The 18137-nt window shown below is 40.5% G+C and overlaps 1 protein-coding gene across 2 annotated transcripts in view; it reads right to left on the minus strand.

Moving 5' to 3' along the window:
- SCFD2 (sec1 family domain containing 2) overlaps positions 1–16584 on the minus strand; it is a 430823-nt gene extending 414239 nt beyond the window's left edge. For both annotated transcript variants that reach the window (XM_032274167.1, XM_032274166.1), the window contains exon 1: positions 15581–16584. In XM_032274167.1, coding sequence (XP_032130058.1) covers positions 15581–16418 — 838 coding nt within the window. In that variant the 5' untranslated portion in view covers positions 16419–16584. The remainder of the gene's footprint in view (positions 1–15580) is intronic.
- Between the last annotated feature and the right edge of the window lie 1553 nt (positions 16585–18137).

Consider the following 18137-nt stretch of genomic DNA (forward strand, 5'->3'; position numbering starts at 1 on the left):
ACTCCAGCCTGGGTAACAAGAGCGAAACTCCGTCCCCAAAAAAAAAAAAAAAAAGTCTGCAGACTGAGCTATCACCCCCTTCCCGGAGAGAGAGGGAGCTGTAAGCGGGAGCAGTTGGGCGGCCCCTACCCCATGACCGGAGAGAGAGAAAGCTGAAAGGGGGAGACTGCCGGGTGCAGCTGGGCAGGTTCCTAACCTCCCCCACAAACCCCAGAGGGCTGAAGCTCTGACTCTAGTGGGTTGCATAGCCAGTGCCACAGTCTGAGATGAACCCTGAATGATCCAGCCCAGCGGAGGAAGGGCACAACCCACCACTAGAGGGGTGCGACTGGGCTACGTGTTTTAACAAAAAACACAAGAAGCCTACGTAGCCAAGGGACAGCGTTCTTGACAATCCAGCAGCGCAAACAGGTCAGTGGAGGAGGCGGGCCTAATCTCCCAGCATAAACAAAAAAGACACAGGAAACTTCCCTAGTAACCTGAAGGAGTCCCTAGAAACTCATTAGAGCTCCCACAGGCAGACGAATGACCTCATCAAGCAGCTCTCTGACACCACAGCCAGGTAAATCCACAAAGATGGGAAAAAACCAGCGCAAAAAAGGTGAAACCATCAAAGACCAGAACACCTTCTTCAGAAACCACAACTCCTCAACAACACAGGATCACAACTTGACAGAGAAGGAGTGCAAAGAATTGACGGAAACAGGATTCAGAAGGTGGATAATAACAAACTTTTCAGAGCTAAAGGAACACATTCTAACTCAATGCAAAGAAACCAAAAACCTTGAAAAAAGGTTAGACGAAATGCTAACTAGAATAACCAGCTTAGAGAAGAACATAAACGACTTGATGGAGTTGAAGAACACAGCATGAGAACTACGTGAAGCAAACACAAGTTTTAATAGCTGAATTGATCAAGCAGAAGAAAGGATATCAGAGATTGAAGATCAACTCAATGAAATAAAAAGAGGAGGCAATACAAGAGAAAAAAGAGTGAAAAGAAATGAACAAAGCCTCCAAGAAATATGGGATTATGTGAAAAAACCTAATCTACGCTTGATCGGAGTACCTGAATATAATGGGGAGAATGAATCCAAGCTGGAAAACACACTGCAGGATATTATGCAGGAGAACTTCCCAAACCTAGCAAGGCAGTCCAAATTTCAAATTCAAGAAATACAGAGAACTCCACAAAGATATTCCTCAAGAAGAGCAACCCTAAGGCACATAATCATCAGATTCACCAGGGTAGAAATGAAGGAAAAAATGCTAAGGGCAGTCAGAGAGAAAGGTCAGGTCACCCACAGAGGGAAGCCAATCAGGCTCACAGCAGATCTCTCGGCAGAAACCCTACAAGCCAGAAGAAAGTGGGAACCAATATTCAACATCCTTAAAGAAAAGAACTTTCAACCCAGAATCTCATATCCAGCCAAACTAAGCTTCGTAAGTGAAGGAGAAATAAAATCCTTTATGGATAAGCAATTATTGAGAAATTTTGTCACCACCAGACCTGCCCTACAAAAGCTCCTGAAAGAAACACTAAGCATGGAAAGGAACAAGTACCAGTCACTGCAAAAGCAAACCAGTTGGCAAAGACCAAAAATGCAATGAAGAAAATGAGTCAACTAATGAGAAAGAATACCAGCCAGTAACAAAATGGCAGGATCAAATTCACACATAACAATATTAACATTGAATGTAAATGACCTAAACGCCCCAATCAAAAGACACAGACTGGCAAACTGATAAAAAGTCAGAACCCATCGGTGTGCTGTATTCAAGAAACCCATCTCACATACAAAGACACACATAGACTCAAAATAGAGTGATGGAAGATTTATCAAGCAAATGGGGAACAAAAAACAGCAGGGGTTGCAATCCTAGTCTCTGATAAAATGGGCTTCAAACCAACAAAGATCAAAAGAGACAAAGAAGGACAATACATAATGGCAAAAGGATCAATCCAACAGGAAGAGCTAACTATCCTAAATATATACACCCACAACACAGGAGCACCCAGATACATAAAGCAAGTTCTTAATGACCTAAAACGAGATTTAGACTCCCACACAATAATAGTGAGAGACTTCAATACTCCACGGTCAATATTAGACAGATGAATGAGACAGAAAATTAACAAGGATATCCAGGACTTGAATGCAGAGCTGGACCAAGCATATCTAACAGACATATACAGAACACTCCACCCCAAAACCACAGAATATACATTTTCTCAGCACCACATTGCACTTACTCTAGAATTGACCACATCATTGGAAGCAAATCACTCCTCAGCAAATGCAAAAGAACAGAAATCATAACAAACAGTCTATCAGACCACAGCACAATCAGACTAGAACTCAGGATCAAGAAACACACTCAAACCTGCACAACCACTTGGAAACTGAACAACTTGCTTCTGAATGTTGACTGGATAAACAATGAAATGAAGGCAGAAATAAAGTTGTTCTTTGAAACCAACCAGAATGAAGACACAACTTACTAGAATCTCTGGGGCACCTTTAAAGCAGTATCGAGAGGGAAATTTATAGCAATAAATGCCCATCAGAGAAGAGAGGAAAGAGCTAAAACCGACATCCTATCATCAAAATTGAAAGAACTAGAGGAGCAAGATAAAAAAAACTCAAAAACTAGCAGAAGACGAGAAATAACTAAGGTCAGAGCAGAACTGAAGGAGATAGAGACACAAAAAACCTTTCAAAAAATCAATAAATCCAGGAGCTGGTTTTTTGAAAACATCAACAAAATAGACAGACCACTAGCCAGATTAATAAAAAAGAAAAGGGAGAAGAATCAAATAAATGCAATAAGAAACGATAAAGGGGATATCACCACTGATCCCACAGAAATACAAACTACCATCAGAGATTACTACAAACAGCTCTACTCACATGAACCAATAAACCAGGAAAAAATGGATAAATTCCTAGACACTTATACTCTACCAAAACTAAACCAGGAGGAAGCTGAAACCCTGAATAGACCAATAACAAGGGCTGAAGTAGAGGCAGCAATCAATAGCTTACCACCCAAAAAAAGTCCAGGTCCAGACAGGTTCACAGCCGAACTCTACCAGACATACAAAGAGGAGCTGGTTCCATTCATTCTGAAACTGTATCAAACAATACAAGAGGAGGGAATCCTCCCTAATTCATTTTATGAGACCAGCATCATCCTGATACCAAAACCCGGCAGAGACTCAACTAAAAAAGAAAACTTCAGGCCAATATCCATGATAAACATCGACGCAAAAATCTTCAATACAATACTGGCAAACAGACTGCAACAGCACATCAAGAAGCTTATCCATCACAACCAAGTAGGCTTCACCCCGGGGATGCAAGGCTGCTTCAACATATGCAAATCCGTAAATGTAATCCATCACATAAACTGAACCAAAGACAAAAACCACATGATTATCTCAATAGATGCAGAGAAGCCCTTTGATAAAATTCAACAGCCCTTCATGCTAAAAACTCTCAATAAACTATGTATTGATGGAATGTATCATAAAATGGTAAAAGCTATATGTCACAAACCTACAGCCAATATCATACTGAATGGGCAAAAGCTGGAAGGAAGAATTCTCTTTGAAATCAGGCACTAGATAAGGATGCCCTCTCTCACCACTCCTATTCAACATAGTATGGGAAGTTCTAGCAAGAGCAATCAGGGAAGAAAAAGAAATAAAGGGTATTTGATTAGGAAAGGAGGAAGTCAAACTGTCTCTATTTGCAGATGACATGATTGCATATCTAGAAGACCCCATCGTCTCAGCCCAAAATCTTCTCAAACTGATAAGCAACTTCAGCAAAGTCTCAGGATACAAAATCAATGTGCAAAAATCACAAGCATTCCTATATACCAATAACAGACAAACAGAGAGCCAAATGAAGAGTGAACACCCATTCACAATTGCTACAAAGAGAATAAAATACCTAGGAATACAACTAACAAAGGATGTAAAGGACCTCTTCAAGGAGAGCTACAAACCACTGCTCAACAAAATAAGAGAGGACACAAACAGATGGAGAAACATTCCATGCTCATGGTTAGGAAGAATCAATATCGTGAAAATGGCCATACTGCCCAAAGTAATCTATAGATTCAATGCTATCCCCATCAAGCTACCAATGACCTTCTTCACAGAACTGGAAAAAACCATTTTAAACTTCATATGGAATCACAAGAGACCCCGCATAGCCAAGACAATCCTAAGCAAAAAGAACAAAGCCAGGAGCATCACACTGCCAGACTTCAAACTATACTACAAGGTTACAGTAATCAAAACAGCATGGTACTGGTACCAAAAAGAGACATAGATCAATGGAACAGAACAGAGACCCCAGATGAATCACCACACATCTACAACCATCTGATCTTTGACAAACCCAGCAAAAACAAGCAATGGGGAAAGGACTCAATGTTTAATAAACGGTGTTGGGAAAACTGGCTAGCAATGTGCAGAAAGCAGAAACTGGACCCCTATCTGTCACCTTACACTAAAATTAACTCCATATGGATCAAAGATTTAAACATAAAACCTAACACCATAAAAACACTAGAAGGAAACGTAGGCAAAACCATCCAGGACATAGGCATAGGCAAGGACTTCATGACTAAAACACCAAAAGCAATGGCAATAAAAGCCAGAATAGACAAATGAGATCTAATTAAACTCCAGAGCTTCTGTACAGCAAAAGAAACCATCCTTAGAGTGAATCGGCAACTAACAGAATGGGAAAAAATTTTTGTAATCTACCCATCTGACAAAGAGCTAATATACAGAGTCTACAAAGAACTAAAACAGATATACAAGAAAGAAACAAACAACGCCATTCAAAAGTGGGCAAAGGATATGAACAGACACTTTTCAAAAGAGGACGTATATGAGGCCAACAAACATATGAAAAAATGCTCATCATCACTGGTCATTAGAGAAATGCAAATCAAAACCACACTGAGATATCATCTCATGCCTCTTAGAATGGCAATCATTAAAAAATCGGGAGACAACAGATGCTGGAGAGGATGTGGAGAAATAGGAACACTCTTACACAGTTGGTGCGAGTGTAAATTAGTTCAACCATTGCAGAAGACAGTGTGGCGATTTCTCAAGGATCTAGAAATAGAAATTCCATTTGACCCAGCAATCCCACTATTGGGTTTACACCCAAAGAACTACAAATTGTTCTACTGTAAAGACACATGCACACGTATGTTCATTGCAGCCCTGTGTACAATAGCAAAGACCTGGAACCAACCCAAATGCCCATCAATGATAGACTGGACAAGGAAAATGTGGTACATATACACCATGGAATACTAAACAGCCATAAAAAATGATGAGTTCGTGTCCTTTGTAGGGACTTGGATGAATCTGGAAACCATCATTCTCAGCAAACTGACTTTCTGTTCTTGAACCGAAAGCCAAGCACCATATGTTCTCACTCATAGGTGGGTGTTGAACAACGAGAACACGTGGACTCAGGGAGAGGAGCATCACACACAGAGGACAGTTGGGGGGGGTAGGGGAGATATAATGGGGGGTGGGGAGGGAGGGATAACATGGGGAGAAATGCAAGATATAGTATTCACCTAAAGTAAAATAAATAAATTATTTTTAAAAAAAGAATAAATGAATAAATGGTAATAGCCTACAATGACACAAACATTTATTGAGTGCTTTCTGTATACTAAGCACTGTTTTAGGCATTTTACTTTAATTAATGAACTCAAATTAAAATTCAAGACTAATGACACAGTTCAAGGCTTTTTCAACAAAACCAAGTTCTCTCTGCAAAAGCCATGACTGCTTGGAAGACATCATGCCAACACTGTGTGGGACTTGCCACATCTATTTGCTATGAACCCATCAACTTCATATCAATTAACATTTTGCTTCTAATGCCTTCCTAACTCTATCTCTCTGCTGTTTTTGCCATGTCATATTAATGGGAAAGAAGAATCAGGAAGGAAAGGCTGAACCAGGAACCCAAGGAATCATCATTATCACCATCATCATTTTCATCAAAATAGCTAATATTCATCTAGAGCTACTGTTTTATCGGGTTCTAAGTTCTACACTGATCATTCATTATCCACTTAATTCTTACAGCAACCTTAATATGTAGGTATTATTATGCTCAACCTGCTCAAGATCAAGTAAATAATTGACTTGTACATCACAGAGTAAGAATTCAAACCCAGGAACCAGATAAATCCGAAAACCATGCTCTTAGTTAAACAAAAAAAATCAGGCACACAAAAGTGATTTATTATAGAGCCAGCATGGGTGCTTCTAAGGTGACTTCTAGTGTTAAACAAAAGGGTTCTAGGCCGGGCGCGGTGGCTTAAGCCTGTAATCCCAGCACTGTGGGAGGCCGAGGCGGCTGGATCACGAGGTCAAGAGATCGAGACCATCGTGGTCAACATGGTGAAACCCCGTCTCTACTAAAAATACAAAAAATTAGCTGGGCCTGGTGGCGCGTGCCTGTAATCTCAGCGACTCAGGAGGCTGGGGCAGGAGAATTGCCTAAACCCGGGAGGCGGAGGTTGCAGTGAGCCGAGATCGCGCCATTGCACTCCAGCCTGGGTAACAAGAGCGAAACTCCGTCTCAAAAAAAAAAAAAAAAAAGAAGAAAAGGGTTCTTGGCTGGGCACAGTGGCTCACGCCTGTAATCCCAACACTTAGTGAGGCCAAGGTGGGCAGATCACAAGGTCTGGAGACGGCCACCAACCTGGCTAACATGGTGAAACCCTGTCTCTACTGAAAATACAAAAAAAAAAAAAAAAAAAAAAATTAGCCAGGCGTAGTGGCATGCACCTGTAGTCCCAGCTACGTGGGAGGCTGAGGCAGGAGAATCACATGAACCCAGGAGGCGGAGGTTGCAGTGAGCCAAGATCATGCCACTGCACTCCAGCCTGGGCGACAGAGCAAGACTCTGTCTCAAAAAAAGAAAAAGAAGAAAGAAAGAAAGAAAGAAAGAGAGACAGAAAGAGAGAGAGAGAGAGAAGGAAGGAAGGAAAGAAGGAAGGGAAGGGAAGAAGGGAAGGGAAGAGAAGGAGGAAGGGAAGGAGGAAGGGGAAGGAGGAAGGGAAAGAAAGAAAGGAAGGAAAGGAAAGGAAAGGAAAGGAAAGGAAGAAAGAAAGGAAGGAAGGAAAGAAAAGGAAGAAAGGAGGGAGGGAGGGAAGGAGGGAAGGAAGGAAGGAGAAAGAAAGAAAAAGAAAGAGAAGGAAAGAAAGAAAGAAAGGGAAAGAAAGAAAAGAAAGAGTTTCCTGTTCTATCAGAATATTCGTTTATTAGGTCTAGAAATAACTGTGTCTTATTTATGTCGTCTATGATTTATAGTCATCTCTCCAGCACTCAGACTAGAAATTGCTTGGTAAATACTTGCTGAACAAATGCCTAGTGACTATAAATGGCCCTGGTATCCAGAGAGGGATCAGAAATCTCTATGTGAATCATGTCTTTAAAATAAGGCTGAAATGGAGATACTAGGACTACCTCACAGCATCATGAATTTCTTTGTCTCTCTACTATTTCCCTCCTGACTTACTAAAAATTTTAACAATCTCCATTTATCATCAAAATAACTTTTCTCTGAATCTGATGCCCAAATTCTAGTCCTTACCCCAAGCTATTCCCATTTTTCATCTGCCTTCCCCAGACACATGGCACAAACAAGTGTTCTATGTGTGCTGTCTTTCTTCCCTAACTTCTTTAGCCTCTGCAATCTAGCTGTTGCTCACTCCTCCTTCCGATCCCAAACTCAGGAATGTTCAGCAAGTCTCACTTCATTAAACCCTCTGCAAATTGAAACTGTTGACAATCCTTTCAAAAATTTCTGAATATGAGAAGTCAAGACATAAAATACTTATTCCTTTAAGGTGTAATGGCTAAGTTATTTTTATAGAACCATAGTATAATTTATGTGACCAAAATATTGTATAACAACATCCTAAATATTCAAAAGCAGAAGAATCATTTTTTAAATTATAATATATTTATTAAACAGTTCTCAAACTGAGATTTTTATTTTCTGCTATTTATATGCACTTCTAAACTTACTATGGTGAACATATATCCTGTTGTAATAATTTAAAAATCACACACACACCCCCCAAGGTTTTATGAAGGGTTATATTTGGATAGTAGGATTATGGTTGATATTAACTCTACAAAAACTTCATTTTACCCAATGTTTGCTACAAGAGCACATGAGACTTATCCAATTAGTAAAATAATTCACATTCCATCAGAAACTGTTTAGACTATTACATTACAGAAATAACAAAATGCCAATTTTTCATGACCATGATTATCCAGCTTCTCAGATTTGGTAAAATGAATATATATTCTAATTATCCTGCTCTTCTGTGAATACATTTTATGACATATCCAGCTTTAGAGGATTCAATATTCGCCTTTTAAATTTAATTAGTGCCATTCACATGACTCGAATATACACTTAAGTATTTAGGGTCTATCGATATCATAATAACTTCAGATTCTTTTTTATAAAATACATAAAATGCCAAGATTTGTATCACATTTTAGTTTTCAAAAAGCTTAATTTTTCTTTTATTATAGAAAATTTTTAAGTATTATTTGAGATGCTCTAGGGTAGAAGTCAAGCAGAACCCACTTATTTCTTCCCTGCCCAACTTTTAACCTGACTAACAGCAATGTGGCCCTTAGTCTGGGCAAAGAATGGTTTAATTCCCAATGACATCTCTTTCAAAGAGGTGTAGGAAAAACAAAACAAAATGGAGACATGGGCTCTAGGCTTCCTTCCTCTACTAGTTTCTTGTGTAATCTGAGACAACTTCCATAAATGGGGTGCTGTTCTACCAATCTAAAAACTCAAAGTTGGTCCAACTGACATCTAAGTATCCTTCAACCTCAGGATTTGAGATTCAAAATTAAGCCAACTGCTTCAAGGGCTGAACTTTTCAAGTTACCAGGACCAGAATATACCAATTCTGTATGACCCTGTCGGTTATGTATGTTAGTGTCATTATCATGAGGCATGTAACAACTTCACTTGTCTTAAGTCTTACATGAAATAAAATGAGAAGCAAGCATTGAGAAGTCTTCATAAGAGCTCAATCCATATAATCCATTAATTCTGTCCTTCTAGAGAACCCTAATACACTTACAAAATGAACAGAGATCATCCATATCTTTTTTTTTTTTTTTTTTTTTTTTTCTGAGACAGACTCTCACTCTGTCACCCAGGCTAGAGTGCAGTGGCATGATCTCAGCTCACTGCAATCTCGGCCTCCCAGGTTCAAGCAATTCTCCTGCCTCAGCCTCCTGAGCAGCTAGAACTACAGGCATGTACCACCACACACAGCTAATTTTTGTATTTTTAGTAGAGACAGGGTTTCACCATATTGGCCAGGCTGGTCTCAAACTTCTGACCTCGTGATCCACCCACCTTGGTCTCCCAAAGTGCTGGGATTACAGGCGTGAGCCACCGTACCTGGCCTCATCCATACCATTTTTAACACGGTCTTGAATAACCAGAATTGTAGTGATCTTGTAAGATTGCATAGGGGGAACCTTTAGCTTACTCTACTTTATTTTTTTCTCTAGCTGCTGTAGAAGATAGATATATTAGCTTATTTTATCCTCTCAATTATCCTCTGAGGTCCTTATTTTACAGATCAGGAAGCTGAGAGGCAGGAGTTGGGCAACTTGCCCAAGGAATTTTGACTAGGAAAGGGCAGAGCTAAGATCACTATAAGTAAGCTCTGGTAATCTCTATAGTAACAGTAGCTACCATATATTGAGGATCTACCTCAATCCCCACACTCCTTACATAAATGATCCTATATAACATAAATCTGATCATGTCACATCACAGCTCAAAATCCTCCAACTGATTTCCCATTATACTTTGGTTAGTATCCTAAATCCTTATTTCAACCTGCAAAGCATTCTCTACCTACCCCTCCAACTGATGTCCTATCGGTGTTCTCTCTTGTTCACAACACTTTAGCCAAACTGGCCTCCTACTGGTCCTCAAGCATGTCACACATGCTCCCACCTTAGGCCCATTGCACTTGCCATATGTTCCATCCTTAGGTAGCCACATGGCATGTTTCCTCCTTTCTTTCAGCCTCTGGTCAAATGTCACATTCTCACAGAGGTCTTCCCTAGCTATGCTATTTAAAATGGAAATTCCATCACTTTTTTAGTATCTATCTAAACTCTTACCCAGTATATTAGTTGTATGTTGCTGCGTAACAAATTATCTCAGAACTTACTGTCTTAAAACAACATGTCTTAATCTCACTGTTTCTATGTGTCTAGGAATTCAGAGTGGCTTAACTGGGTCTGACTCAGAGACTCTCATGAAATTGCAGTCAATATGTCAGCTGGGGCTACAGTTATCTGAATGTTTGGGCTCAAGGATCCATTTCTCAGATGGCTCTCTCACAAAGCTATTGACAGGAGGTCTCAGTTCCTCATTGGCAATTGGAAGGAACCCCAATTCCTCACTTTATAGGCCTCCCATAGGGCTGCTTGAGTCTCTTCCCTATCTAACTTCCCTCAGAGTCAGTGAGAACCACAAATCAAACTTGGTTCCATAAACCGGTAGAAGGCAAACATATTGGGTCCTGGGGACATTTCCTAATCCCACTGTGCCTTTATCACCCTACCAGGCCGTTGCTGCTGTCACCTACCACCACTAAGCAGGTGACCTCGCCCCACTCAGATCTCACCCCACTTGGGATCCAACACCCTGGGCCAAGCCAAGGTCTTCCTCCCTGCCAGACACCTACCTCACTGAGCCCCACCTAAATGTTTTTGAACTGAATTATTCAAGAAGATAAGAAGAAAGCAGGGTCTTTATAATTTTTAATGTATTTGAGAAATACCTCAAGTAACTTTCAGGGGTTCAATCTCATTGCTTTATAATTGTGTCTTGTGTTAGAATGCCCATAGCATCCCACTGAGACTAATATTTTCATGGTCCCTTCCAGGCTCTTGACAGAGGGCTGAATTTTTCTTACTCTTTTTATATGTTGCCTTGAATCTACCCAGAGAAATCTCCTATTTGTTCCCTTTGAGTAATGCCCCTTTCAACATTAAATATTGTTTCACTGTAAAATGTTCCTTCCCACACAAAACTGAATATCTTCCCTAACTTAATCATCACCCTGGAAGACCACCTATTGGCAGAGGGATTCTTAACAAATGTAAATAAAGTGAATAACAATATATACTAACAATATAACACTAACTCTCCCTTTGACAATTCAAAAAACAAAAGATGTTGAGCTTTGACATTCACAGAAATGTCAAATGTGACGCAATACCATCACACCTGGCTAGCTCTTATGCTTTTTTCAGTAAAGAACAACTTTTGAGCCTCAATTTCTTTATTCTTAAAATGATAAAGAACCCTTAACTCACTTAATTCATTGAGATCAAATAAGGTAATATAAAAGTGGTGTTTTTATTTTAATTTTTTTTGCAACAGGGTCTTTCTCTGTCACCCAGACTGGAGTGCAATGGCATGATCACAGTTCGCTGCAGCTTCAAACTCCCAGGTTCAAGCAATCCTCCCACCTCAGCCCCCAAGTAACTGAGACCATAGGCACGAGCCACTGTGCCTGGCTAATTTTTGCATTTTTTGTAAAGACAGGGTCTTCCTATGTTGCCTAGGATGTTCTCGAACTTTTAGGCTCCAGTGATTCACCAGCTTCAGCCTGGAATTACAGGCATGAGCCACCACGCTCAGTGTTGGGGTCACAGGCATGAGCCACTGCACCCAGTCGGAAGTGGTGATCAGAATATTTTTTCCATAAAATATTCATATAAATATAACTAGTTAATATCATTATTTTCTTTCTTAAGTTTTGCTGTAAGCCCAAGCTGCCAAATCTTAGACTATTCAGAAAAGTGTCCATCATTTTTTCTACATTTGTATATTACTAATGATACAGTTTAAGAACCTCAGAAACATGGCACGTGTCTACCTATGTAACAAACCTACACAATCCGCACATGCACTCCAGAACTTAAAGTATAATAAACAAATTTAAAAAAAAATAAAAAATAAGTGTGTTAACCTCAATGAATGTCTAGTATCTACAACCTATAATCTACTCATTTATCCACTTATTCAATAAATGTATATTGAATACCTACTGTTTTCAGGGTACTCTTGCTGGTTAATAAACAGTAAACAAAACAGAGACCCTCCCGTCAAGAACTTCCATTCAAGTGGGAGGAAACAGGTAATAAATCAGGGAATAGTAAAGCCTATGACAAATAAAGCCATGTAAAGGGTAAGAGAGTGTCAAAGAAGGTTACCAAGGAAGGCCTCTCTTAGGAGCAGGAATGATGTGAGGGAGAAAGCCATGTGGATACCTCAAGGAGGAACATCCAAAGCAGAGTTGCAGAGGAATGCAAAGGCCCTGAAACAGAAACATACTTACCATGTCTGACAATGGCAAGGTAGCCAATGCTGTAAGAGGGGAGATCAGTCAGAGATGAGGTGGAAGAGACAGACACAGGCAGATCATGCATGGCTTTGAAAATAACAGTAAGAAACTTGGCGCAAGGTGTGACAAGAGGCCACTGGAACACTGAGCAAGTATGTCATTGTTACGCTTTGAGGGATTATACAAGAAGCTAGCCTGAGAGGTTGCTTGTCTGTATATGTTTATACTTCTTTAATTGTTTTTTAACTATTTGCATGCTTTACTGTGTCAAATGCTGCTTTGAAGTTCAGAAAAATGAATGTGGTAATAAAACAAAGAAAATTCTGGGAAGTAGTGGAAAATAAAAGTCTAATTGAAGTAGAGTCAAGAGAAAATTGGAGCAGATGTTTGTGGAGGCAACGAGTATACACAGTTCTTTCAAGTTTGCTATAAAATAAAGCAAAAATAAAATTGAAGTTGGAGGAGCGCGAGAGGTCAAGAAAGAAGACGTTCCATGCTGTTTGTATGTTGGGGGAAAACCCAGGGAAAAGGAAAATATGATTATCTAAGAAAGGGAGAGAGTATTTGAAAAACAGTAAATCTATGAGAGAAGTGAAAAGAGAAGATTTAGTCTACATAGGTGAAAAAGTTGGCATTAGATAGTGGCAGGGACAGTATATCTCTTTTCAACCTGAAGGAAGGAAGGAAAAAGACATGGGTACAGATGTAGAAAGGGTGGTAGATTTGGTGATGGGAAAATATAAATTTTTCTAGTGGCTTATATTTTCTCAGTGATATTAGAAGCAAGAAAGCTAAGGAGTATGGGGAAAGAGATCTGGAGGCTTGACAGGAAAGAGCCTATGAAATGATTGCTGCTGAATGGCAACTTTTGTCTTTCTTCTTATTATTATTATACTTTAAGTTCTGGGATACATGTGCAGAACGTGCAGGTGTCTTACATAGGTATACACGTGCCATGGTGGTTTGCTGCACCCATGAACCCATCATCTACATTAGGTATTTCTCCTAATGCTATCTCTTCCCTTGACCCCACCACCCCATCAAGACCCAGTGTGTGGTGTTCCCCTGCCTGTGTCCATGTGTTCTTATTGTTCAACACCCACATGTGAGTGAGAACACGCAGTGTTTGGTTTTCTGTTCTTGTGTTAGTTTGCTGAGAATGATGGTTTCCAGCTTCATCCATGTCCCTTCAAAGGACATGAACTCATCCTTTTTATGGCTGCATAGTATTTCATGGTATATATGTGCCACATTTTCTTTATCCAGTCTATCATTGATGGGCCTTTGAGTTGGTTCCAAATCTTTACTATTGTGAATACTGCCACAATAAACATACCTGTGCATGTGTCTTTATAGCAGAATGATTTGCAACTTTGTCTTTCTATGTGCCCTTATTTTGTAATTCTTTCTTTCTTTCTTTTTTTTTTGAGACAGAGTCTGGCTCTGTCACCCAGGGTAGAGTACAGTGATGTGATCGCAGCTCATTGCAACCTCTGCCTTCTGGGCTCAATTTATCCTCCACCTCAGCCTCTTGAGCTCTTGAGTGGCTGGGAATAAAGGCCACCACGCCTGGCTAATTCTTTAAATTTTAAAAAAAATTTTTTTATTTAATTTTTTAATTTTTTATAGAGATGGAGTTTTGCTGTGTTGCCCAGGCTGGTCTCAAACTCCTGAGCTCAAGCAGTCTGCCCACCTCAGCCTCCCAAAGTACTGGGATTACAGGCACTAGCCACTGTGCCCGGCTCTAAATCATACTTGACTATCTTATATTGTAAACTTTTAGAGGGCAGAAGTTATGCTCACCTTATTGATTCTGTACGTTTAAAAAACATATTAGATACTGAAGATGTAGAGGAGCTGTTACTATGGTGCTGGACAGTGGGACATTAAGTTTTGCCTAACTGAAGTCTTGGGGGAGAGTACAAAATTATGTGAACTTCCCGACTGATTATGAAACAACTGGTTACATTTTTGGCGTAAAGAGATAGAAGTAAAAGTAATATATAGGATCCACTAAAAAACACTACAAGCATCTACTCAAAAGGTTTTATCTTTTAATCCCCTATGGACTCTGCAATGCTACAGTTATTACTTACATATTTAAATTACAGATTGGACACCTGGCTTTTCCAGTCATATAATTAAGCCTATATCTAAGTACTACCATTTAGTTTACTTTCCATTTTTTATCTGAAAATTAATCTTATTAAGATTAAAAACTCAAATACACCTATTTTAGTTTTTATAACTTAATTCAACTTTTTTTCTGGCCTATTAAAGGGAATGCCTACCAATGTAAGTTTTTTTATTATTCACCCAAGACTTGGAAGTGGCTAGCCTATATTACTAACAGTATTTACACCTAATTATAAAACAATAAAGTTGACCTTTGAAAATAACTATCAAGCATCAGAAAGTGTCTTTTTTTCATCTGCTTTAAGGATTACATCTGTTTCTTTTGTGTAAATAATACATTATTACAATTTGAGATTACCTACTTCAATACAATGAAAGCTAAAAATAAATCAATAAACATTTGAAAATGTTTTCTACAATTCTATTTCATCTCATTTACTAGTGACATTTAAGTTCAGCCTCTTTCTTTAACACTCATTTCCTAAACCTCAACTGTGATAATTTTATGTTTTATTATATAATAGTTTTCCTTCCACTGGGTCTTCTGTTAATACTTCTCCAACAAACCAGAGTCTTCTCATGAAGGGCTGTTGTGAATACCAGCATTCCTAAATTTCTATAAAAAATAAAAATAAAAATTCCCAGGTGCACAGTTTTTCTCCATGTCAGTATAATTCCACTTTCCAACATCCGGGCTAATTAAAGTTGTTTAACAAGGCAGTGAGCATTTATAACATTTCTACCCATTACAGCATTTAACAAACGTTATTAAGATTGCTAATTCACTTGTCTATATCCCACTGTAGACTATAAACTCTGTGAGATTAGAGACTGTGCCCATCTAGTTCTTTGTATCCTCAATCTGGTACATAATAAAAGGTCAACAAAATACATGCGGAATCAATGAAAGTCCCAGTAATGTGGAGAATGGATGTGAAGAACTCCACAGCAAGGCACTTACCTGTGAGATCCAGGGTTCTGTCCACAAAAATCACTGATGCCCTGCCTGTAGCAGTCTTTCTCCTGTTCTTGGCAGGGGCATAATTGGCCAGATCCGCAGCGATGACCCGACTTAAGGAACCTACAGCAAAACACTCCTCCCGTACTCCTAAATGTTCACACAGAGAACTGAGGCCTGACACCAGGCACCTGATCTGCAGGAGCAGCTCAGGGGTTAGGGTAGTGGCGTCCACATCACCCAGGCTGCCCAGCTTCCTCTTATCCGGTCGGGCACTATTAAGGAGATGCACATCCTGGGGTAGCAGTGGGAAAAGGGACGCAAAGGCTGGAGTCAAAGCAAGGTGGGGAGCGACAGGGGCAAGCAATAACGGGACATGGAACACCTCAGCCGTGTAGTTAATGTTGCCCATCCATTCACACAGCTTCTCCTCCAGCTGCTCGAACACCGGCTGCTGCCCCTCCATCTCGGCCGCTGCCGCCGCTGGGACATGATTAGCTGTGAGGTGGACAGCATGGCTCATGGCTGTGACCACCACACAATACTGGAAGTGACTGCGGCAGATGATGTCCCGTAGGATTTCCACGGTCCGGCCTTTCAGCAGGCGGCTCAACACAAACACCGCCTTGGGCTGCTTGGCTCCACCACCAACTGCGTTGGGCTCGAACTCTCGAAGGTGACACTCAGGACTCCCTACCGCCTCCATGAGACGGGTGGATCCGCAGCCCCAGTGCAGGCTCTCGGCGCAGGCGGCGTCCAGGTAAACGACAGCCCGTTTCACTTTGGCCAGCACCTGCTCCCATCCTTGCTGGGTAAAGGACAGTACGCCTGAGGAGCTCATAGTTGGGGATTCGCAGACTTGGGGAACTACGGTGCAGGAACTTCTCTCAGAACTCACCGCTTCCGGAAACGGGGCTCCCAGAGACTTTGACAGTCAACACAGTACACGTGGTCCAGCCTCTGACACGCTCCCTGACGGCGCGCGGTAATGACGTTGAACTGAGCGGTGATTGGCTAGGAAGGAGGCCAGGACTGAGGAAGGATGGTCTGGTCTGGAAAGAAGTGGGCGGGGTTCTGTGGCTCTGGGCTTCCTCAAACGCTCGCGGAGAGGAGAAGGCGTTGCCTGGGATGGAGCTGAACTGAGTTTTTTCTGTTATTCGGCCTGTCTGCGCAGATAATCTTTTCTCGTTCCTTGAAAATTCTCCGAAATAAAACCTTATCCGAAATTTGATATCTTCCTTAGATGTGAACACGTCTCTAAAAGTACAGCCACCTTCCCAATCTAAACTCAGAGCAACTAGAAAAGGATAATAAAAACAACTGTGTGCAATATTTTGATTTTATAGATTGCTGTCACATTGCCTCATAACAAACACATCTGTTCTCATTTTCACTTTCTCCATCTTTCCTCCCTCATCTCATCGTCACTAAATCTTGATCAGCTTTAAAACTCCTAGAATTGAGCCCTTCCTCTCCATTTTTGCTATCACAAAAATCCAACATCATTCCTCACCCGGACAATGATCTCCCATTTTCTGGCTTTTGATCTCTTCCCCCTCAAATTCTGTTTTCTTCCTAATAAACAAAGTTGGTCCTACAATTTTTCTGCTTAAAAGTTTCTCCTAGCCCAGTTTCTGACAGGATATATGCACACGATTTAAAAAGCATCAACACGATTTCTCACTTTCTCTCTAGCTACTCCCAACGTGGTAAAAAATTGTACCTTTGCAATGAATGCAGTGGGCTGAACCCCAAATGTTTCATGGGTTCTATTTGTTCCACCAATATACTTACCAAAAATAATCATTCAACGGTACTGCCTATATGAGAGTTTTTCTAACACCACCATTATCTCCCTAAAACCTTCCTCTTTCCCCAACCTCCAAACCACTCAACCGATACATTTGCTAAGTACTTGCTATATCACCGGGGTAAGTATTAACACCTATTTTCCTTAAGCTATCTGTTTTCCTAAATTATGCACTAGATGCTTGGTATCCCCAATACTTATAACAAGTGTTCAATAAATGTTTGTTGAATGGATGTTCAATTAATATCCATGGCGAGGCTCAGTGACTCACGCCTGAGAGGTAGGTGGATCCTCTGAAGTCAGGGGCTTGAGACCAGCTTGGCCAACATGGTGAAGCCCCGTCTCTACTAAAAATATAAAAATTAGCTGGATGTGGTGGCAGGTGCCTGTAATCCCAGCTACTCAAGAGGCTGAGGCAGAAGAATTGCTTGAACTCAGTAGGTGGAGTTTGCAGTCAGCCAAGATCATGCCACTGCACTCCAGCTTGAGCTACAGAGCAAGACACCGTAATAAATAAATAAACAAATAAATAGTCCGGGCACGGTGGCTCATGCCTGTAATCCTAGCACTTTGGAAGGCTGAGGTGGGTGGATCACCTGAGGTCAGGAGTTCAAGACTAGCCTGACCAACATGACAAAAGCTCATATCTACTAAAAATACAAAAATTAGCTAGACATGGTGATGCACGCCTGTAATCCCAGCTACTCCAGAGGCTGAGGCAAGAGAATTGCTTGAACTCAGGAGGTGGAG

Source organism: Sapajus apella, unplaced genomic scaffold (genome assembly GCF_009761245.1).
Source record: "Sapajus apella isolate SASKATOON/1434 unplaced genomic scaffold, GSC_monkey_1.0 scaffold5, whole genome shotgun sequence".
NCBI classification, from domain to species: Eukaryota; Metazoa; Chordata; class Mammalia; order Primates; family Cebidae; genus Sapajus; species Sapajus apella.